This window comes from Dreissena polymorpha, chromosome 10, assembly GCF_020536995.1.
Source record: "Dreissena polymorpha isolate Duluth1 chromosome 10, UMN_Dpol_1.0, whole genome shotgun sequence".
Taxonomy (NCBI): domain Eukaryota; kingdom Metazoa; phylum Mollusca; class Bivalvia; order Myida; family Dreissenidae; genus Dreissena; species Dreissena polymorpha.
In genome coordinates, this window is record NC_068364.1 from 25,052,086 (window position 1) to 25,076,798 (window position 24,713).

The 24,713-nt window shown below is 36.9% G+C and overlaps 2 protein-coding genes across 3 annotated transcripts in view; one reads left to right on the forward strand and one right to left on the reverse strand.

Moving 5' to 3' along the window:
• Nucleotides 1-168: 168 nt before the first annotated feature.
• On the forward strand, nt 169-22,912 carry LOC127847697 (proteasome inhibitor PI31 subunit-like). The gene is made up of 7 exons (XM_052379773.1): nt 169-336; nt 6,471-6,626; nt 7,406-7,488; nt 8,121-8,309; nt 10,534-10,686; nt 13,271-13,342; nt 22,072-22,912. The coding sequence occupies exons 1-7, from the start codon at nt 202-204 to the stop codon at nt 22,124-22,126; spliced, it is 843 nt and encodes a 280-aa protein (XP_052235733.1). The 5' UTR covers nt 169-201; the 3' UTR covers nt 22,127-22,912.
• LOC127847695 (sodium-dependent phosphate transporter 1-A-like) overlaps nt 22,446-24,713 on the reverse strand; it is a 28,108-nt gene continuing 25,840 nt past the window's right edge. For both annotated transcript variants that reach the window (XM_052379771.1, XM_052379770.1), the window contains one exon: nt 22,446-24,713. In XM_052379771.1, the coding sequence (XP_052235731.1) occupies nt 24,464-24,713 (250 nt within the window). In that variant the 3' untranslated portion in view covers nt 22,446-24,463.

Genomic DNA, 24,713 nt, shown 5'->3' on the forward strand with positions numbered 1-24,713 from the left:
TTATCAAACCATATATGGCCATCATATGGGCTTATACGCCACCATAAAAATATGTTTGCGAGTGATGTACAGCAAAACTAAACAATACAGTGCGTGAGAGGCAAACGCATAAACACAGACAGTTTACAACTGACAGACCACAATACATGTATATTGAACTGTAACCTATTGTGTACGGTGCATGATTTTTGTATTAAGAAAATGGCGTCTGCTGGAATGGAGTTAATGTTTAATTCTGTCAAACCGAAAATTAAATGTCCACAAGATGCAATTGTATGCGTTCTGCACTGGCAGATCATTTCAGCAGGCTACACATGTTTAGGAATTGGCGAAGATGTAAGTTGTCATCGTGTACGTCTTCAGCTAGTCAATATAAATTGCCGCCTGCTGTACTCACGCTGTCAATACTAGCCTGCAACCCGGGTGAGTCGCGGTACTTAAGGAATATTCAATTGCGTCTAGAAACCATCTTCAGATATCAGATAAATTATTTAAAAGACAAACATATCTGACTTAACTTCATTGGAAAAAGCCTTTTTATGACGAAAATCCTTCAATTTTAACTGCGGTATCAACAAAAACAACACCACTGTCCGCCATTGTTGTTTATTTTCCCTCCCGGTTGACTTGCGGTAAATAGGTTAACTGACACTAATATTAAATTTAACACGAATAAACATAAAGATCTGACATACTATTCAAAGTAACAATCAATAACGTATATAACAATTAGCCTCTAAACCTATAAGTTCGTGCACCTTAAATTTCAATGGCATATCTTTCATGAAAATTCATTAGACAATAACTAAACTTGATATATACTTTATGATTTATCTTTTGTTTAACAAATAACGAGTGAAATATGTTGGTTGACAGATAATAATAATGGAGTTACGTACCTTTAAACATTCATGTATATGGTAGTCTGCGTCACACAGAATTACCCTATAAGATCGTGCAACGATTTTGATGACGTCACAGCGAGGCCCTGGGATGTGTTTATAATAGCCGATATATGTTTTTGTGAATATGTGTTTATTTGTATTAAATATGTGTTGTTTTAGATGAATTTCGTGAATAAACTGTATTGAAAATAATGGTTTAAACAAAACTGGTCTTCGTTAAAACGATATGAACTGTGATAACTGTATTCAGAGGTCTAGATAAAGTGTATTTACTAACGGAAAATAGCTAAATAAAATTCTATTCACAATGGGGGCATAAAAGGCTGTCACCCTTCTAATGACAGTTGTTTTGTGACAAAATCCCAAATTGACGCAGTGAGAACCTTTATCGCATTAGGCCGGACACGATCTTAACGTATGGTCTCGTGTCATCATTTGGGGGCAAAATTTCCCGCATACATAGCATACTTTAATCGTATTGTAATGCAAAGTACAGAGAGCACAATACAAATTCGAGACGGGCCTCCAAGGGAAACTACTCTTAAAACATTTTACGATCAAAACATTGACAAACATAGCCGTCTGGTGAAGGAAATGTGCAGATTTTAAACATTGTTTTGGCTATTTCTTTGGAACGAGGTCAGAAAAACGGACAATTTATATCATATTTATTGTTTTTTCCTCATGATTTTTGTCTTATCGGCTGTGGAAATTCTCGCGTTACAAAAGTGAACAGTTTTCGGGCACGTTCGTTTGAATGTTGCTTAGAAGTTTACGTCATAAAAACGTACACGGTGTTATAGGGCTGCACGAAGTTATAGGAATAGAGGATAGAACATATGGAATTTAATACATCAAATAAAATAAATATCACAGTATGTTCAAGCAGTGTCTAATTTTAATTCTCAATATTCAAATAACTGTTCATGTTCATTCATTCTTCTGCGCAATGGGGACACCTGAAGAAGCTATCTCGCCTCAAGAAATGTACATCAGTGCAGAAGCTCAGATGTACCCAATGTGCACACACACTACATTCATCCCATTTCACAAAAACAACCGAAACATCCTTCCTCAATGCAGGTGGAATACTTTTCTTACACACACAGCATACGTCATCTGTGTCACTTTCAAGAGATGAATCTATTAGCTAAATATTGAAGTGTTTATAGAGCCTGACCTATCGAAATAATTTAAAAAAATCGGTGGTGTGTAACCCCTTCACAAAGAGAATAATATTGGTAGTGTCTGACCTAAGCAACCGCAAGCAGACGAACTTAAAAAGTGAAAAAGTTGAAAGGGAAATTTCATTTTAACATGGATTTTTACATAATTTTTGTTTAAAATGATGTTTTAAATCGTTTTGGGGTAGTTACTTACCAAAAATCTATTCATACTGGCAGCAAAAGATGTTTTCTGTCAGATTTCAAAAGTAGGTCATGCAGGTTTGTTTACAAACACAATCCAGAGGGCGCTAATGAAATACCGCGAGTCAAAACGACCCGCAACTCAACCGGGTTTGAGTATACTAGTCTAGTCCTCTTTTTCCCATTATGCATTTTGACTGTACAAGGCATCTTGTCCCTTAATATTTTCAATGGCTACAGCTTCACTAAAAACTTTGTATAATAATAATATTTTTAACTAATCAGATCAGCATAACACATGAAAATATCGTGACGTTACCTGTTTCCGATAAGACACCTATTTCCGATAGGTTCCGATATTGCGTGTGTTTTTGTTTAATACATGGCATCACAGGTAAACAACTTGAGAGCAAATGCGTTTGACATCGGCGATTTTTTGTGATCTCAACAATTTTCAGGGAATAATCTAGAATTTACTATCTATGGGTCCCTGAACTCGCAGATTTTAGACAAATGAGTTCCAGGCCAAAATTAATGAGTCCACCTTGAAAAAGAATGGGTCCCAAATTTTGAAAGATACCAAGTAGTGAAGAAAATATGTCTAAATCACATTAGCTCAATAACTATACTTGCATTAAACTTTTAATAATCTAAAAAACTTGTTGAAACCAAAAAAAAAACAAATTCAGAGTTATCACTATCTTGTTTGCCTTCACATAGGCTATAACATTATCTGTAACATGAATGTAACCTGTTATAAAATTTCAACTTGATTCAAATCGATGATGATATTATTGTTAACATCCGAATTGCGAGCTTGATAATATTATTGTTTACGTCTGAATTGCGAGCCGTTTACCTACCATTATTAAAGTTTAGATTTGTTTGTTTTGGATTATTAAGCTTCAACACCTTATTTGGGAGGCATTTTTTCTGTATTATTTATGACTAAGTTACACAAAGTTAAAGCAGGTTTTCATCCGAGGACTCGAGAAAATATCATAACACATTCTATTTTAAAGGTCGATTCTAATTGGTTCGTATTATACATCTGCGGCTCGACTAGAGCCAATCAAAAGACTTGCTGGAGTCTTCAAGCCTCATTCGGTTAAATTAAGCATTCATTGCTACACTTTTGACTCGTACACAAGATGGTTCATACCTATCGTGATTCGCGTATGCGTTAACGGATACAGTTCAGCAATGCGTCCGAGTGGACGCACATATTTCAAAACGATGCGTCTATTTCGATATTTGTGCGTCATAGAAGCGGGACGCACATGTAGATTATTCCCTGAATTTTGTGAAAATGCTATGAATTAAGGAAACTACAAAGATTGCTTATATAATGTATAAAATACTTAAACTGTGTATACCCGGCGGAATAGCCAAGAGGGCTAATGCGTTTTTACTTCAGACTTACTCCAGGACTCTGGGGGTCACTGGTTTGAGCCCTGGTACTGGCTTCTTTTTTTTCCTTTTTAACCAGGTTTTCCGAAGGAAAAAACTGGTTATTAGATTGGCGAATGCGGGCGGGCTGGCTGGCTGGCGGGCTGGCTGGCTGGCTGGCGGGCTGGCGGAATAAGCTTGTCCGGGCCATAACTATGTCGTTCATTGTCAGATTTTAAAATCATTTGGCACATTTGTTCACCATCATTGGACGGTGTGTCGCGCGAAATAATTACGTCGATATCTCCAAGGTCAAGGTCACACTTTGAGTTCAAAGGTCAAAAATGGCCATAAATGAGCTTGTCCGAGCCATAACTATGTCGTTCATCGTCAGATTTTAAAATCATTTGGCACATTTGTTCACCATCATTGGACGGTGTGTCGCGCGAAATAATTAAGTCGATATCTCCAAGGTCAAGGTCACACTTGGAGTTCAAAGGTCAAAAATGGCCATAAATGAGCTTGTCCTGGCCATAACTATGTCATTTATTGTGAGATTTTAAAATCATTTGGCACATTTGTTCACCATCATGGGACGGTGTGTCCCACGAAAGAATCACGTCAATATCTCCAATGTCAAGGTCGCCACGACTAAAAATAGATTTAAAAAAAAAAAAAACTTACAAAGGGGGTTAATTTTTTTTGGTCATTTCAAAAGTTCAGTTTGAGTTTTCTCCCTTTATCAGATTTTTTTTTCACAATGAAAACCTGGTTTTGTGACAATTTTGTCCCTTGTTTTATATTTTATTCTTGATTTTTTACTAGAGCTTTTAATAACCAATGTTTACATTTATCAATATAAAGCATTTTATGACAAACTTCAAAATATGCCAAAATCTGTGAAAAGGCCCCTTTAAATCGTCAAAAGATGCATATAATGGACATTTTAGAGCATGTTTAATGTTCAGTGTTCCTGTTTCCTCACGAATATCATAACTACAACGACAATTTGCGAAATTGGAAACAAGTTTTTGTGTGTGTAAATTTACCAAAACGTGAAACAACCCCTTTAAATAAAGTAATTTTGATGTATAAGCAGCATTAAAACTGTCTATTATGCACTAGTTCTGTTGAAATTCTTAAGAAAAGTTGTTTTAAAAAGTTATTTGAAATAAAGAACCACTTACCACTGTGTTTAGATCATTTGTGAACCCCACAAAGTCACGTGATCCTGCACCCTGATTATATTACTGTATTTTTATTTCCTTTTTGATTGTACACACCTGAGATTCAGAATCCAGATTTTATACTGAATGCTAGTTATTTCAGCTCAGATCTTTAATTAAAATGATTCTTACAGTTTCATGATTGATGAAATCATTAACCCATTAAAAAATTATAGTAAACTTAATAAAAGAAATATTGTTTAATTAAGAATCAATTATTTTAAGCATCTTAATTGAATTATTATGCCCCCCTTCGAAGAAGAGGGGGTATATTGTTTTGCACATGTCGGTCGGTCCTTCCATCAGTCGGTCCGTCCACAAAATGGTTTCCGGATGATAACTCAAGAACGCTTAGGCCTAGGGTCATGAAACTTTATAGGTAGATTGATCATGACTGGCAGATGACCCCTATTGATTTTTAGGTCACTAGGTCAAAGGTCAAGGTTTCAGTAACTCAAAATAGTAAAATTGTTTCCGGATGATAACTCAAGAATGCTTAGGCCAAGGATCATGAAACTTCATAGGTAAATTGATCATGACTGGCAGATGACCCCTATTGATTTTCAGGTCACTAGGTCAAAGGTCAAGGTCACAGTGACTCAAAACAGTCAAATGGTTTCCGGATGATAACTCAAGAATGCTTACGCCTAGGATCATGAAACTTCATACGTACATTGATCATGACTCGCAGATGACCCCTATTGATTTTCAGGTCACTAGGTCAAAGGTCAAGGTCACAATGACTCGAAACAGTAAAATGGTTTCCGGATGATAAATGTAACTCAAGAATGCTAACACCTAGTTTTGTAGTTTGAATTGTTAATGATTTAATGTGATAATAGTAATGTGCAAAGTCATTCGCATATGGAATTCACAGGGATAGAAGCCATGCCTAAATTGCTGAACAATTAGTTGCAAATAAAAGATATTTATGACATTACATAATGAAGTTCCTACATGTACCGATAGTTAGAAATTGTTATAACAATACATTATTTATATGTATGGATAATTACACACACTAAGCTTACTCATCCTAAAGAAAGTAAATATTTATTACATTTTACAGAATACAATTAAAATAAAATGATATCAATTGCTTTTTACATGGAAGATAAATCCCTGCAATTATGTGTTAGTTGAATCATGCATTTTCTGCAGTAAGATTACCAAAAGTCATACCCAAATGTTGGATGCTGCAGTTTATAATGAACAGAGAAATAAAAAAAGTTTGGCAAAATATAATATAATTGACTCATAACAGGCTGTCGCCATGAGTACCACTGAGGAAGAATCTGAGATGCATGTATATGCGTTATAATATACATAGACATGGAGATGTTGGGTATAAAAAATGTAATTAACCCTTTCAGTGTGGGAACCGAATTTTGAAGGCCTTTGCAAACAGTTTGGATCCAGATGAGACGCCACAGAACGTGGCGTCTCATCAGGATCCAAACTGTTTGCTATTCTGATAGTATTCTTTGAAAAAAAATTAAGAAAATGCTAATTTTAGAAATTTAACAAACGACATTTTAGCAGACGACAAATTTCCCAGCATGCAAAGGGTTAATAACTTACAGCCTATAGCCAGTGCCACCGAGGAAGACTCTGAGATGCTGCCAGACGGATGGAATTCGGCTCCAGATCTGTATGTGCTGCAGTACAAATCCTCCAATGGACAAGCTTACATGCTGAAAATCATAGTCGTTGATGGAATCATGCTTGTACATTTTTGGGTAATATTCTACTGCATAGCGTAGATTTTTTCTGTGATAACTCTTGGGCATTGGGCTTTTATAAGTTAAGAAAAATATAGCAATTTTCGACAGGGATTAGGCAAAAAACTTAAACAATTATAATTTCATGTTTTGGAATAGAAGGATAGCATTTTTATAGCAGAGGAATAAGTTGTGTATTAATTAAGATCAATTTTAGGAGAGAACTTGAAATCGGGTTTGAAAGAATTTTTAGATGGGTTAACAATTTAAAACAATTAACCCCTACTATATAAGGAAAAAAATGCTATATCTTCATTAGGTATTATCTTTTTATTTATCTTTATACCATAATTGTGAGATTAGATATCACTCATATCAGATAAAATCATTTCAAATGTTTTTCAAACTTTGCTTTAGTACATTACGTTCTGTAGCCAATAGGCCCAGCATCCTTCTTTGTTTTATGGTGATGCTGTTTATTCATGACAAAGTGTTGTGAATAAGATATTTTGAGATGATGAATAAAATCTTAACTAAAGGTAGCTATAATATCTTTCTACAAATAGATAACATTAATATATGTTCCAATTTATTGGTAATTTACACATAGTTATTGCAAATGTATACTTGTTCACAAGTACAAGTTTGTAATGAATAAATAATGAAATTTTTATTTTTTTTCAAAAATCTGATTATATCTTTCCAAGTTTTACTGAACTTTAAAATAATTTCTGATTTAGACATATGAACATAAGTCATAGTCTGTTGCAGTATTGTTTGTTTTCTTTTGTCAACAGAGAGTGGCAGATGACAAACATGTCGCTACGATGAATATTAGAATAGCTGACTATGCCACAGAAGACTACTCATCATACAAGAAGTATGATAATGAAAGTTTATAATTAAATCTTTTTCTTATCACCCTGTATACATTATCATTTAACTGCATTTCACAATATGAAAACTGCTTATGTTATTTGAGCTTTACGGAATGAACATTTGTGGTAAAAGTCCCTTACTGTTGCTGTAAATAATTATATGCAGTAGATAACAAGCATTTTTAACACCCTTAATCTGACTTCCTCATAATTTCCCAAAGAATCATTCTAACTTTTGTTCTTTTTAATTAAATTATAAATTTGTGTATACGTGTCCTTGCCAAACTGCTTACATTTTGATTAAAAATCAAATGAATAATTTGATATATCAAATCCTGCATTATATCATGAGCCTTGTTCTGGGAAAACTGGTCTTAATGCATGTTTATAAAGTGTCATCCTAGATAAGCCTGTGCAGTCTGCACAGGCTAATCAGGGATGACACTTTGCTTTGCGGTATTTTTTTGTTAAAGGAATTCTCTTTTAAACCAAAATCCAATTTAGACAAAAGTTGTCCTGGATAAGCCTGAGCAAACTGCACAGGCCAATTGTAGACAAAACTTTAGGCACATGCACAACGACATGATTCCCTAGAACAAGTCTTGTACAATGGGTCATTCAATTCTTCATCCAGGGCACTGAAGCAAGTCAGCACACTGTGCAAGGATTTCAAGAGAGAGATCCTGGACACTATGAAACCAGCCAGTCCCAAACCCTCCCCATCCAGCAAGGGCCGTAACCCTAGCAGGTCTCGTGACGAGGATGATGACCCCTTGAGGGTCCCTGGCACCGGGAGTCACAGGCCACGACCAACACCTGAATGGTAATGCCTGTGTGCATTTCAAGTTCCGTGTTATTATTATTATTTATAATATTGGCATGTTTGCTATTGGTATGAAGTTTTTTATGCCCCCTTTCGAAGAAAAGAGGGCATATAGTGGTCGGACTGTCTGTCTGTCTGTCTGTCCGTCTTTCCGTCACACTTTGCGTTTAGGTTTCGAAAAATGGTCATAACTTCTATGTCCCTTGAGATATAATCTTCATATTTGGTATGCATGTGTATATGGACAAGGCCTTTCCATTATCCCTGTGACATTTACCTTGAACTTAGGGTCCGCGTTTAGGTTTCGAAATCTGCGTTTAGGTTTCAAAAAATGCTCATAACTTCTCAGGGTTCGACATTAACTTTTTTTTACAGCAAGACCGTCGGACCAGCTCCTCTTAAAATGTACTAGCCCGAACCTAATGTCTACTAGACCATGAATGACATAGCAAATGAACACAATTGTGTCATGTAACTATTTAATCAAGATTTATCAGTAAATAGTCAGTGAACATCAGATTTTTTTGCATAGAGTAAAATAATAAAATAACCCTTTCTTTGCTTTTCTTCGTCACATTCAAGCCATGGGAACTGACTCGATTTTCCATCTAGGATAAAATTGACGTTTTCGTGTTTCTTCATATTTACGTTTCGTGTCAGTTAAGCGTCGGATTTTTTTTCATTAACTGATTTGTCGGACAACAATCCAAACTTGAACAAAGCCATTCTTTAAATTACATTATCTTGTCTGCTACGCAAAAATGTTCATTGACGATACCGATTTTCGATAGAAGTTGTTTAATCACGCTCTACAGTTTTACGACACTGCAGAATTTATCATTAATATTCATGACAACTTGAAACAAGCAATTTCTGCAGGAAGCTCTCCTTTGCGTCTAAAAATATCGATGAATCATGTGAATGCTTCGCGTTTATTTAAATACACTAGTTTTGTTTTAATGTAAATAACGGATACAAGAGTAATTTTACACATTAAAGGTAAAGGTTTTCACAGCAGTTATTTATAGTTATATGAATCAGTATAGATTTTTTATGTACGACCAGTCGGACAAGCTTGCCCGCAGTTTTACTAGCCCGACCACCGATCTTACTAGACAATGTCTGTCGGACGTGCCTTAGTGTCGAACCCTGCTTCTATGTCCCTTGAGATATAACCTTCTTATTTGGTATGCATGTGTATATGGACAAGGCCTTTCCATTCGCACAAAACTTTTTACCCCTGTGACCTTTACCTTGAAGTTAGGGTCCGCGTTTAGGTTTCGAAATCTGCATTTAGGTTTCAAAAAATGCTCATAACTTCTATGTCCCTTGAGATAAAGTCTTCATATTTGGTATGCATGTGTATATGGACAAGGCCTTTACATACGCACACAAATTTTGACCCCTGTGACCTAGCCTTGAACTTAGGGTCTTCGTTTAGGTTTCAAAATCTCCGTTTAAGTTTCGAAAAATGCTCATAACTTCTATGTCCCTTGAGATATAACCTTCATATTTGGTATGCATGTTTATATGGACAAGGCCTTTCCATACGCACAGAAATTTTGACCCCTGTGACCATGACTTTGAACTTAGGGTCCGCGTTGAGGTTTCGAAAAATGCTATGGCTTCTATCAAAGCGTTTATAGGGGGCGTATGGCATCCTATGGTGACAGCTCTTGTTTAGATAAAACTTGTTCCCAAATAGCATTTTCTTAGTTTAGTCATAAAGCATGTAATGTAAATTGCACGAACAAACATTTCACAAACTAATCACTGCATATACATTTTCTAGAATGAAATGAAAATTCATAGTGCTGTTCAGTTCTAATATAATATTTATTGTTTTCTCACTGTAAATTGTATTCTTTACTTAATTATTTTAATAATAGAAATGCAGATTTTACTTGATGAAAATCATTAAGTAAATCAAGGTACTTTTTTTCAAAATAGGTCAGAAAAAGTTCTACTAATAGTATGCATTTTTTGCATTCAAATTATAGAATGTATTTGCACACAAAGAACATTTATTTTATTAAATGTAAGTAATGCATTTAGAACTTTGCTAATAAAGCTTGTTTCCAGTCAATTTCAATGTCTTTTTTGACAATACCTTTTATGTATTCTACTATGAGCATCAATATTTTTACTTCATAGAATAATGTTTGTGCCGTCCATATTTATGAAAGTTATGCATTTAATTGTACTTATGCCAATTCTGTTACAGGCAGGACCCTGATGACCCTTTCTCAGTGGGTCGAGGTGACCTTGACCCCTTCGGAAGGGGCGGGGGAGGCATGTTCTTTGACCCCCTGCGTGGTGGCAGGGGTCCGCGGTTTGGAATAGACCCAAGCTCTGGACTTCCCTCCAGGCTACCTCCGTAAGTGTCGCTCGATTGGTTGTATACAGAAAAAAAACTCAAAGGTACCAGGGGTTTTCTTGGGTTGTGGGGGAAGGGGCCTTTAGCCCTTATGTGGGGGAAATTTTACGCGGGATTTTCCACTTTGGGGGAAAATTGTGCGCGTGGGAATTTTCGCGGCGTTCCCCTTTTTGGGGATTTGTTTACTTACTCTCTCATTATTACAATACATGTGTACATGTTTGCACTATATTCGTTGTTTTTTTCATAATTTATTATGTTTGGCAAGATTAAATTGAAATAGAATTGAGATATTATAATCCTGAGACCCATCTTTCTATTTAAAAAAAAAAAATTGTTTTTTTTTTTTTTTTTAGGGGGAATTTTTGGTTCTGAAAGGGGATACAAACAGCCTTGTTTGGTGGAGGAAGACGCCGATATTCGGCGTCTGTTATATAAGGTTAAAAACCCCTGGGTACCCAACCATGCTCCGTACTTTTTAGTATATTGTCTGTACCCTGGGTACTTTGTAGTATACTTCCCTTACCGCTACCATTTGTAAGTGGGGAAGTTTGGTTGAGCCTAGTTATTTAAGTTTGATTGCATAAACCCTTTATTGCTCAGAACACTATTTGACATATTTGTAGGCCCTTACAAAATCACATTAAATTTAAGATTGTTTTTAATAGATTCTAGTTTTAAAGACTTTTTTCAATCTATAAGGTGCTGACGAGCAGCAAACAGCATAAAACCTAAACATACTGAGAGTTACTTGCAGTTTGTTCTGGGTTTATTGTGATTGCATGAAGCCATTTTCGCTTTGTTTCTGAGCAAGAAAGGGTTGTGCCAAGTTATGTAAGTTTTATTTCATCAAAACCTTAAGCCACTTATTGATAGAGACTTTGAAATATTATTGAGTCCATTTTCTGCGGAAAACCAGTTCTTGTTGTCGTCATAGAAAAATGTCACTGTGATCTTGAGTTGATTGTCGATGTTGACAGTTTTGTTATGTGTTTTATACAATTTCTGTTAAGGTTTAAGTAACATATCCATTTGAAGTTTAAAAAAATAAGATGGTTATGACCAGTATGTACAATTATTGTAATAAAGTGTCTGTAAAATGTTTGAAGGCCAAGGTTAAGAAATGTCTGACCATTTTATAAAGTTCCTCCACATTAGTGATTCAAATCATTCCCCTGAGATCAAATATTTATCTTCTTAAGGGTTAACTTGTTTCGCTTATATCATATGCTAGTATTTTGGTATGTAAGATTATGTTAGTCACATTCAGAGAAAACTGGGCATGTTGCTTGTGCATCAATTGTCATCCCAGATTAGATTGTGCAGTTCGCACTGGCTAATCAGGGACGACACTTTCGGCTTTAATGACATCATTTAAATGAAGTCCCTTCTTAACAAAAATCCAGTTTAAGCTTAAAGTGTGGTCCCTGATTAGCCTGTGTAGACTGAACAGGCTAATCTGGGACGACAGTTGACGCACATGCATTATACCCAGTTTTCTCAGAACACAACTCATATAGTGGTCATGAACCAAATTTATTCAACTCTTTACTATAATATCAAAATTGGTCCCTCTTTGGGGAATACCTGTTTATATGCTCCTCCAAAAATTTTGGGGGGAGCATATAGTCGCCGCTTCGTCTGTCCCGTGCGTGTGTCCGTCTGTCAGTGCACAATTTTTTTCAGGGCTATTTCTTAGCAATTTATGACCAGAATTCAATTAAACTTTATGGGAAGCATCACTACCAAGAGGACATGTGCATATTATCAGCGGGTTCTAGTCAGATGATTTTTCACAGAGTTATGACCCTTTGAAATTTTCCATTAACTGTACATATAGTGCAATTCTTGTCCGGGCTATTTCTCAGCAACTAATGACTGGAATTCAATGAAACTTTATGGGAAGCTTCACTACCAAGAGAGTTCAGATTTAATGCTGTTTGCTGCCTATCAGTAAAATAAGAGTTGGAAATGAAGCCTTTAAAACTTGAATGTAGTAAGAAAGGTATTTAATTAAATAAAGCTTTCTAAGGGACTACAAATATGTCAAAATACATATCTAAGTGGTAAAGGGTTAAATAAAACATCTTCCAGCTAAGATCACTGTTGTATCACAATATTGATTCAGGTTAGCAATTCAGAGCCACTTTTTCCTTCTTGTTTTCTTTTTATGCCCCCGGATCGGAAGATCGTCGTCATATTGTTTTTGGCCTATCCGTCTGTCTGTCATGCATTCATTTATTGTGTGTGTCCCAAAACTTTAACCATGTTTAAAGTTGTGCAAAAACTTTTGCATTATAGAAGATAGCATCTTGTTATTTAGCATGCATGTGTATCTCATGGAGCTGCACATTTTGAGTGTTGAAAGATCAAGGTCATCCTTCAAGGTCAAAGGTCAAATATATGGCTTTAAAGCGGCGCAATAGGGGGAATTAAGTTTCTGACAAACACATCTTTTGTTTCTTTGGGTTCAGTCAGTTAAAAAAAAATAATTAACAATCCAGGAAATAATTCTTGACTTTAAAATCCTTGAAAATTACCTTTACAGTCCAAGATTTCCCAGATAGAGGCTCATATATTTCAGAGGCGCAGTGCCTCCAGGGGCCAGGTTCGACCCTTTTGGACCCCCAGGGACCCATCCAGGGCGCAGACCTGGGTAAATATTCAATGTTGTTTGTTTGTTTTTTAAATTATGAGCTATTGTCATCACCTTGGCGTTGCCGTCGGCGGCGGCGTCCGGTTAAGTTTTGCGTTTAGGTACACTTTTCTCATAAAGTATCAATGCGATTGCATTCAAACTTGGTACACTTACTTACTATCATGAGGGGACTGGGCAGGCAAAGTAAGATAATTCTGGCTTGCATTTTGACAGAATTATGTGCCCTTTTTATACTTAAAAATTTAAAAATTTTGGTTAAGTTTTGTGTTTAGGTCCATTTTATTCCTTAAGTATCAAAGCTGTTGCTCTCATACTTGCAACACTTACAAACTATCTTAAGGGGACTGTGCAGGCAAAGTTATGTAACTCTGACTGGCATTTTGACAGAATTATGTGCCCTTTTTCTACTTAGAAATTGAAAATTTGGTTAAGTTTTGTGTTTAGGTCCACATCTTTCCTAAAGTATCAAAGCCATTGCTTACATACTTGCAACACTTTCTTACTATGGTAAGGGGACTGTGCAGGCAAAGTTATGTAACTCTGACTGGCATTTTGACGGAATTATGTGCCCTTTTTATACTTAGAAAATTGAAAATTTGGTTAAGTTTTGTGTTTAGGTCCACATCTTTCCTAAAGTATCAAAGCCATTGCTTTCATACTTGCAACACTTACTAACTATCGTAAGGGGACTGTGCAGGCAAAGTTATGTAACTCTGACTGGCATTTTGACGGAATTATGTGCCCTTTTTATACTTAGAAAATTGAAAATTTGGTTAAGTTTTGTGTTTAGGTCCACTTTTTTCCTAAAGTATCAAAGCCATTGCAACACTTACTAACTATCGTAAGGGGACTGTGCAGGCAAAGTTATGTAACTCTGACTGGCATTTTGACAGAATTATGGGCCCTTTATACTTGAAAATTTGGTTAAGTATTGTGTTTTGGTCCACTTTACCCCTAAAGTATCATAGATATTGCTTTCATACTTGGAACACTCGCAAACTATCATAAGGGGACAGTAAAGGACAAGTTGCATAACTCTGGTTGTCATTTTTACGGAATTATGGCCCTTTTTTGACTTAGTAACTTTGAATATACGGTTACATTTTGTGTTCAGATCCACTTTTCTTCTAAAGTATCAAGGCTATTGCTTTTAAACTTTATATACTTTCATGCTATCATGAGGGTACTGTACCTGGCAAGTTGATTTTTACCTTGACCTTTGAATGACCTTGAGTCTGAAGGTCAAATTATAAAATTTTGCTAAAATTTCCATAACTTCTTTATTTATGATTAGATTCGATTGATACTTTGACAAAACAACTCTTACCTGACATACCACAATTGACTCCGTCCAAACCATCCCCTCCCCCCCCCGCCGAATCTCCCGAATCCCCCCTCAATCCCCCCCATTATTTATTTTAAAATTAAAGATCATCTAAGAAATGACCACCATACTTTGATAAAACAACTCTTACCTGACATACCACAATTGACTCCGTCTAAACCATCCCCTCCCCCCCCAGAATCTCCCGAATCCCCCCTCAATCCCCCCCATTATTTTTTTTTTAATTAAAGATCATCTAAGAAATGACCACCACACCCTCACACTGTATCCCCCCCCCCCCCCCACCCCCAAAAAATAATTTGTATGGCCCCAGTAGGGTGTCATATAGCAGTTGAAATGTCCGTCAGTATGTTAGTCAGTCTGTCTGTCAGTCCAAAAAAAACTTAAACATTGGCCATAACCTTTTCACTTTTTAGCTCACCTGATTGCTCAGGTGAGCTTTTGTGACCGGTCTTTGTCCGTCGTATTTCGGTTCGTCTGTCCGTTAACATTTGCTCGTAAACACTCTAGAGGCCACATTTCTTGTCCCATCTGCATGAAACTTGGTCAGAAGCTTTGTCCCAAAAAAATCTCGGCCGAGTTCGAAACTGGGTTGTGCCGGGTCAAAAACAAGGTCACTTGGTAAAAAAAAAAGAAAAACCTTGTAAACACTGTAGAAGTCAAATTTCATGCCAAATTTTTATGTAACTTTGTCAACATGTTTGTCTTAATGATATCTTGGTTGAGTTCAAAAGAGGTTCTGATCCGTTATAAACATGGCCGCCAGTGGGCGGGGCTGTTTTCCTTATTTGGCTATAGAGAAACCTTGTAAACACTCTAGAAGTCACAATTTTTGCCCAATCATCATGAAAGTTGGTCAAAACATTGGTTAAATTTATGTCTTGGACGAGTTCGAAAATGGCCGAGATCGGTGAAAATACATGGCCGCAAGTGGGCGGAGCATTTTTCTCTATATGTATATAGTGGCAGTTTTCCCTATTTGGCTATAGAGATACCTTGTAAACACTCTAGAAGTCACAATTTTTGCCCAATCATCATGAAAGTTGGTCAAAACATTGGTTTTATTGATATCTCGGACGAGTTTGAAAATGGTCGGGATTGGTGAAAAAACATGGCCGCCAGTGGGCGGGGCATTTTTCTTTATATGTATATAGTGAAAACATGTGAACACAGTAGAAGTCACATTTTAGGCCCAATTTTCATGAAATTTGCTCAGAACATTTGTTTCCTTAAATACGAGAGTTGAGTTCAAAAATGGTTCCGGTCAGTTAAATAACATGGCTGCTGGGAGGGGGGCATTTTTCTCATTATGCCCCCTCCCCCTTTCGAAGAAGAGGGGGTATATTGTTTTGCTCATGTCGGTCCGTCCGTCCACCAGATGGTTTCCGGATGATAACTCAAGAGCGCTTATGCCAAGGATCATGAAACTTCATAGATACATTGATCATGACTTGCAAATGACTCCTAATGATTTTTAGGTCACTAGGTCAAAGGTCAAGGTAATGATGACCCGAAATAGTAAAATGGTTTCCGGATGATAACTCAAGAACACTTATGCCTAGGATCATGAAAGTTATAGATACATTGATCATGACTCGCAGATGAACCCCATTGATTTTCAGGTCACTAGGTCAAAGGTCAAGGTCACGGTGACACAAAGCAGATAAATGGTTTCTGGATGATAACTCAAGAACGCTTATGCCTAGGATCATGAAACTTCATAGCTACAGTGATCATGACTTGCAGATAACCCCTATTGATTTTCAGGTCACTAGGTCAAAGGTCAAGGTCATGATGACCCGAAATAGTTAAATGGTTTCCGGATGATAACTCAAGAACGCTTAGGCCTAGGATCATGAAACTTCATAGGTACATTGATCATGACTCGTAGATGACCCCTATTGATTTTCAGGTCACTAGGTCAAAGATCAAGGTCACGATGACCTGAAATAGTAAAATGGTTTCCAGATGATAACTCAAGAACGCTTATGCCTAGGATCATGAAACTTCATAGGTACATTGATCATGACTCGAAGATGACCCCTATAGATTTTCAGGTCACTAGGTCAAAGGTCAAGGTCACGGTGACCTGAAATAGTAAAATGGATTCTGGATGATAACTCAAGAACGCTTATGGCTAGGTTCATGAAACTTCATAGGTATATTGATCATGACTCGCAGATGACCCCTATTGATTATCAGGTCACTAGGTCAAAGGTCAAGGTCACAGTGCCAAAAAACGTATTCACACAATGGCTGTCAAGGTCACGGTGACTCAACTTAGAAAAATGGTTTCTGGATGATAACTCAAGAATGCTTACGCCTAGGTTCATGAAACTTCATAGGTAAATTGATCATGACTCGCAGATGAAATAATGATGAAACTTGACCAGGATGTTTGTCTGTACAATATCTAGGTCAAGTTTGACATTTGGTAAAGATGGAATGAACTGACTCCTCTCAGGTGAGCGAACTAGGGCCATCTGGCCCTCTTGTTAAGATAGCAACTTGATATATTTGGCATGCATGTGTATCTCATGAAGCTGCACATTTTTCAGTGGTGGAAGTTCAAGGTCAAGGTCATCCTCCAAGGTCAAAAGTCAAAAAAACAATATTTCAAAGCGGCCTTCTCATAAAGCTGCACATTTTGAGTGGTGGAAGTTCAAGGTGTTTCTGACAAACACATCACTTGTTTTTTTCAAACATGGTTAAAAAACACAAATATTTATTTTTATTATTTTATTTTTGAAATACCGTCACACCATCCCACCCAAGAATCCCCCCCCCCCCCTCTGAAAAAAAAAATTGTTTTTTTCCATTTTTTGTTGCATTTTTGGAAGATAATGTAATAAATGACCACACCCCACACTATAAACCCCTCTCCACTCCACCCCTCCCTTCTTTGTGATTGTAATTGAGATAGGTCCCTACACCTTTAAAAAGAAAAACAGATGAGCGGTCTGCACCCGCAAGGCGGTGCTCTTGTTTAGTTACTGTAATAACTATTATATTTTACAATGCCTTACACATATTGGGTGTTTTTTATGCTACCCATATATATATGGGGAGCATATAGTTGCCAGTTTTAGGTTACTTCCTTCCGTCAAACTTTTGCTACCGTTTCTCATAGCGCCTTCAATACTTTACCTATCGCTTTCATATTTGTCAAGTATGTACCTTGCATGGACCTCTACCTTTCGATGAGGTTTGAGGTCACTGGGGTCAAGGTCAAGGTCACCAAGGCTAAAAATATACTTCATTCCGTCACACTTTTGCTACAGTTTCTTATAGCGCATTCAATACTTTACCAATCGCTTTCATATTTGTCAAGTATGTACCTTGCATGGACCTCTACCTTTTGATGACGTTTGAGGTCACTGGGGTCAAGGTCAAGGAGGCTAATAATATACTTCATTCCGTCACACTTTTGCTACTGTTTCTCATAGCGCCTTCAATACTTTACCTATCGCTTTCATATTTGACATGTAGGTACCTTGCATGGACCTCTATCTTTTGATGAGGTTTGAGGTCACTGGGGTCAAGGTCAAGGTCACAGAGGCTAATAATATACTTCCTTCTGTCACCCTTTTGCTACTGTTTCTCATAGCACCTTCAATACTTTACCTATCACTTTCATATTTGTCATGTAGGTACCCTGCAAAGACCTCTACCTTTTGATGAGGTTTGAGGTCACTGGGCTAATAATAATTTTCCTTCACGCTTTTTTTACAGTTTCTAATAGCGCCTTCAATACCTTACTGATCTCTTACATATTTGCAATGTAGGTACCTTGCATTGACCTCTACCTTTTGATGAGGTTTGAGGTCACTTGGGTCAAGGTCACCGAGACTAATAATATATTTTCCGTAACGCTTTTAGTTATAGGGCCTTCAATACTTTACTGATCTCTTACATATTTGCCATGTAGGTACCTTGCATAGACCTCTACCTGTTGATGCTGTTTGAGGTCACTGGGGTCAAGGTCACTGAGGCTAATAATAGATTTTCTGTCACCCTTTTTGTTACAGTTTCTAATAGTGCCTTCAATACTTTACCGATCTCTTACATATTTGCAATGTAGGTACCTTGCATGGACCTCTACCTTTTGATGAGGTTTTAGGTAACTGGTGTCAAGGTAACTGATGCTAATAATATATTTTCTGTCTCGCTTTTGTTACTGTTTCTCATAGCGCCTTCAATACTTTACCGATCTCATGATCACGATCCTTGCATGGACCTCTACCTTTTGATGAGGTTTGAGGTCACTGGGGTCAAGGTCACCAATGCTAATAATAGATTTTCCTTATATGGCTATAGTAAAACCTTGTTAACACTCTAGAGGCCACATTAATTTTCCGATCATCATGAAACTTGCTCAGAAGATTTTTCCCAATGATATCTTGGATGAGTTTGAAAATGGTAACCTTTGCTTGAAAAACATTGCTGCAAAGGGGCGGGGCATTTTTCCTTGTATATGGCTATAGTAAAATCTTGTTAACACTCTAGAGGCCACATATATAGTCAGATCTTCATGAAACTCGGTCAGAAGATTCATACCAATAATATCTTGAGATGAGTTTGAAAATGATGCCGGTTGGTTGAAAAACATGGACACCATGGGGGCGGGGCATTTTTCCTAAAATGGCTATAGTAAAACCTTGTTAACACTCTATAGAGGTCACATTTATTTTCCGATCATCATGAAACTTGGTAGGAAGACTTGTTCCAATGATATCTTGGATGAGTTTGAAAATGGTTTTGGTTGCTTTAAAAACATGGCCACCAGGGGCGGGGCATTTTTCCTTATATGGCTTTATATGACTATAGTTAAACCTTGATAACACTCTAGAGGCCACATTTATTGTCCAATCTTCATGAAATTTGGTCAGAAGATTGGTCTCAATGATATTTTGGATGAGTTTGAAAATACTTATCTTTGCTTGAAAAACATGGCTTACAAGGGGCGGGACATTTTTCCTAATATGGCTATAGTAAAATCTTGTTAACACTCTAGAGGCCACATTTACTGTCCGATCTTCTTGAAACTTGGTCAGAAGATTCATCCCGATAATATCTTGGACGTGTTCAAAAATGATGCTGGATGGTTGAAAAACATGGCTGTCAGGGGGCGGAGCATTTTTCCTTATATGGCTAAAGTAAAACTTTGTTAACACTTTAGAGGCCACATTTATTTTCCGATCTTCATGAAACTTGGTCAGAAGATTCATCCCAATAATATCTTGTTATCTGAGGTGAGTGACTTTGGGCCTTTCAGGCCCTCTTTTTTTATTATGCTCCCCCAAAATTTTTGAGGGGAGCATATAGTCGCCGCTTGGTCGGTCGGTGCAAGTGTCTTCACTACCAAGAGGAGATGTTCATATTATCAACCGTTCTGGTCGGATGATTTTTCACAGAGTTATGGCCCTTTAAAATTTTTCATTAACTGTTCATATAGTGCAATTCTTGTCCAGGCTATTTCTCAGCAATTAATGACTGGAATTCAATCAAACTTTTTGGGAAGCTTCACTACCAAGAGGAGATGTGCATCTTATCAGCAGGTTATGGTCGGATGATTTTAACCAGAGTTATGGCCCTTTGAAATTTCCTATAAACTGTACATATAGTGCAATTCTTGTCCGGGCTATTTCTCCCCAACTACTGACTGGAATTCAATGAAGCTTTTGGGAAGCTTAACTACCTTGAGGAGATGCGCATGTTATTTGTGGGTTCTGGTTAGATGATTTTTTAAGAGAGTTATGGCCCTTTGAAATTTTTAAGTTGCTAAACCATCCATCGTATTATTTTGTCCAAAGTTATGCCCCTCAAGACGTTTCCTTTTATCTGAATATATAGTGTAATATTGTGACCAAAAAAACTTTGGGGAGCATCACCCGTCTCCGACGGTTTCTTGTTTTTAATTAATAACTATTGTAGTTAACAATGCATTTCACACAGTTTTATACCCCAAAGTTTTAATTTATTAATTGTATGTGTGATATGCATTGATTCAAGGCTATTCTGATTGCTAATTTGCAAAAAAATCGATCTAAATATCCTGTCCCATAATTGGCATAGGAAAATCAGGTTTGTGTTATACAAGGTTGTGTGTGAAGTACATAAAGTACAATATTGTACTCAGAAGTAAATTACCGGTAAGTTGTTCTTGCGTCTGAATCGCTATCAACTAACAGGATATTGCCTACTATTGATGCCCTTATTTGATCATTTTTACAGCTAAAATAAGGCTGCTCCCCCTTGCCCATCCCCAGATTTTTGTATTTTTTGTTTCTCCACTGTCAAAAAGTCGAAAATTCTCCTCTGTATATGCCTTCAAAAAAGAAATCAGGTTTTATTAAGGGAACACCTGAATCAGGCGGGTTGGCGGCATGAAGGAAGTTGTCTGTTTTCTGACGGTTAAATCTGATCACTTGGAACTTAGGGAAAATGTTTTGGGCATAATATCCTGGCCAAAGTCCCTAGTCAGCAAGATGGCTTAAAGCACTTATGATTTATGGCCCTTCAATTATGGAAAAATTGGCCAAATTAACCTTGTCTACGAGTTTTAATTGTATCATCATAAAACTTTATCATATCAATTTAATCCAGACCTTCATGTCATTTTGTGACATGTTGGTGCATATTTTCTATAAATTATATTTTCCAAAGGCCTTTTATTCCCTCGCAATAAATAGATCTAGAATGGTTGATGGAATAAAACAGACTTTATTCAAGGCATGATGTTATGGAATTATTCTTCCTTCCTTTAATCAACATTGCCATTATGCTATGGTTGCATTCCCCAAAACATAACGAGGTCCCTGCTACTACAGCAACATTTGCTCTAATTTGTTTGCCCCCTAAAATGTACCAGTACAGCATGATGCAATTCACTTGTTTCTCCTTACATTTGTACATCTTTAAGTATGTACCTCCATAAGTCCTGAAACCTGTGTACCTCTCTTTTGGTTAATACATGTATCATCTTGCTGTTATTTTAACTTGTTAACTTGATCCTACTGGTTATTAGATTGTGATTTGGTGGACTGGTTATTAGATCGTGATTTGGTGGACTGGTTATTAGATCGTGATTTGGTGGACTGGTTATTAGATCGTGATTTGGTGGACTGGTTTTTAGATCGTGATTTGGTGGGTGGGCAACAGAGGGCATAAAACAGGGTTTCTGGTTTATAACTTGAGTTTGATGGCGATAAATTTTGTGGTTTGGAAATGAAGACCAAGCCCGGGGCTGCATTTGGGGCTAGTTGGGTCAGCATCAAGGTCACTGTTTCTTAAAATAGAAAAATTGTGACTGATTAATAGCATATGTTTTGATAGAGGAATTAAAATTATCTTGTTACTTGGATGATTTTTGTGTTTTTAGGCCAGATCCAGACCACATGAGGCCACCCGACTGGGAGGATGACATGTTCATGTAAAAGACCAGTCAAGTGATTCTCCATGTTAAAGACCAGTCAAGTGATTATCCATGTTAAAGACCAATCAAGTGATTTTCCATGTAAAAGACCAGTCAAGTGATTCTCCATGTAAAAGACCAGTCAAGTGATTCTCCATGTAAAAGACCAGTCAAGTGATTCTTCATGTAAAAGACCAGTCAAGTGATTCTCCATGTTAAAGACCAGTCAAGTGATTCTCCATGTAAAAGACCAGTCAAGTGATTCTCCATGTTAAAGACCAGTCAAGTGATTCTCTATGTAAAAGACCAGTCAAGTGATTCACCATGTTAAAGAATAGTCAAGTGATTCTCCATGTTAAAGACCAGTCAAGTGATTCACCATATTAAAGACCAGTCAAGTTATTCTCTATGTAAAAGACCAGTCAAGTGATTCACCATATTAAAGACCAGTCAAGTGATACTTGCAGGCTGGTCATGTTTTATGCTGTTTGCAAAAGCCATTTCACTTTGCTCCATATGGGGGAAAGAGTTAATAAAAAACGGGCCAATTAATCAATACTGACAAGGCTTCCTCTGGAAGCATATTGGGACTGTAAGCAACAACATTCACAGATTCCTCGCTCCTGAATCAATAAACAAACACATTCTAAGACTTTTAGAGGCTTGTTTACATACAAATACATGTAAGTAAATTAATAAACAATCTTCACAGACTGATAATGTGTTCATGGAATGCAGCATCTTGTTATGGTTATATTTATTGCATTGTGTTTTGTTTCTTCAGAAATAAATAAAATTACACTTCTTATTGTGCCTTCTGTTCATCCATCTTGTGAATGACCATATTCTCATAATGTATTATCTTCTGCAAGGCGCAATAAACACGGTTTTACCCTGGAAACTGACTTTAGTGTGGTCAAGGGTTATTGAAGACAACATGGAGTATGCAAGCCCTTGTTTAATAAGAAAAGTGATTTGCTATACATGGGGTGCGTATAGTGTTGTGCCAGATTAGCCTGTGCAGTCCATACATTCTAATAAAACACGATAGTTTCTGTCTAGACTGATTTTTCGCTTAGAAGTGACATACCGTACTTAAAAAGAAAGAAATCCCATAAATAGTAAATTATACGAAAGGTATCGTCCCTGATTAGCCTGTGTGGACTGCTGTCGTCCCTGTTTAGCCTGTGTGGACTGCTGTCGTCCCTGATTAGCCTGTGTTGACTGCACAGGCTAATCTGAGATGACACTTAACGCACATGCATGAATACTCTTTTTTTTTTTCCCCTGAGCACGGCTCATTTGTATTCAATTGAAAACACAGACAGATTATCAGAAAATGATAATTAATGCATGTTAAATGCTGTAAAAATAGTACAATATAAGCCATTTCATGCGGTGTATTGAATAACTATGAATGTTCAATAACAATCATAATTTTAAACTTCTAGTGACTAAATAATAATTCTAGCTCAAGGAATATGAGTACTTTCAATGGAGTGTCTTGTATGGTCCACCATAAAATCCCACATCCTTATCCGTTATATTTTCTCTCTGCAGACTAAGGAATTGTTGAGCGCACTGATTCAATCTTAGCTGTGTACTAACCGCAGCTGATACAGGTTTACTACAGGACAAATGCATGCATGAGTAAATTGATCCCAGGAATGGGTCGAATTAATATGTAAATTTAGCCTTTAAAGGGGCCTTTTCACAGATTTTGGCATTTTTTAACTTATTCATTAAATGCTTTATATCGATTAATGTAAACATTGGATCGTAAAAGCTCCAGTAAAAAATCAAGAATAAAATTAAAAAAAGGAAAAGAACATTGCCCGGAACAGGTTTCGAACCAGTGACCCCTGGAGACCTGCCAGAATCCTGAAGTAAAAACGCTCTAGCCGACTGAGCTATTCCGCCGAGTACACGTACTAGTCGTATTTAATACCTTATATAAGCAATCTTCGTAGTTTCACAAAATTTAACGACAAAAACAGAACTCTCCAAATTATTCAATCGTTTCGCGTTGCAACGCTTTATAATTTTTAGGTTTTAAAATCGTCAAAAGATGCATATAATGGCTATATTAGACCATGATAAATGTTCAGTATTACTGTTTCCTCACAATTATCATAACTAAAACGAAAATTTGCGATTTTGAAACAACTTTTTTCAATTTTGTCAATTTACCAAAGCGTGAAAAGATCCCTTTAAATGTCTTGTTTCAAGAATTTGTATAATATTAAAATGTACGCCTGATTTTCTGCTTTCATTCAATACTTTAGCATATATAAACCATCATGATTGTCTACTTGGACCACAGTTCTGAAAGTGTGTCAATTTGTCAAATGTCCAGTTGCTAGCGCGTGGCTTTCACTATCTCATGCAACCCAAACATCGAAAGCGCGCTCAGGAGAACAGACGCGGGCACGGTTACAATCCACGCTAGCACGATGTTCTTGAACAATTTCCAGTCGACAGAGTTATTGGACCTGACTCGACCCACGAACACCACTGACCCGACTTTGCAATGCGTTGTGCTAATGGGGACGCCCAGATTCGAGGCGACGAGCACAGTGAGAGCGCTGCCAACTTCAATGCAAAACCCA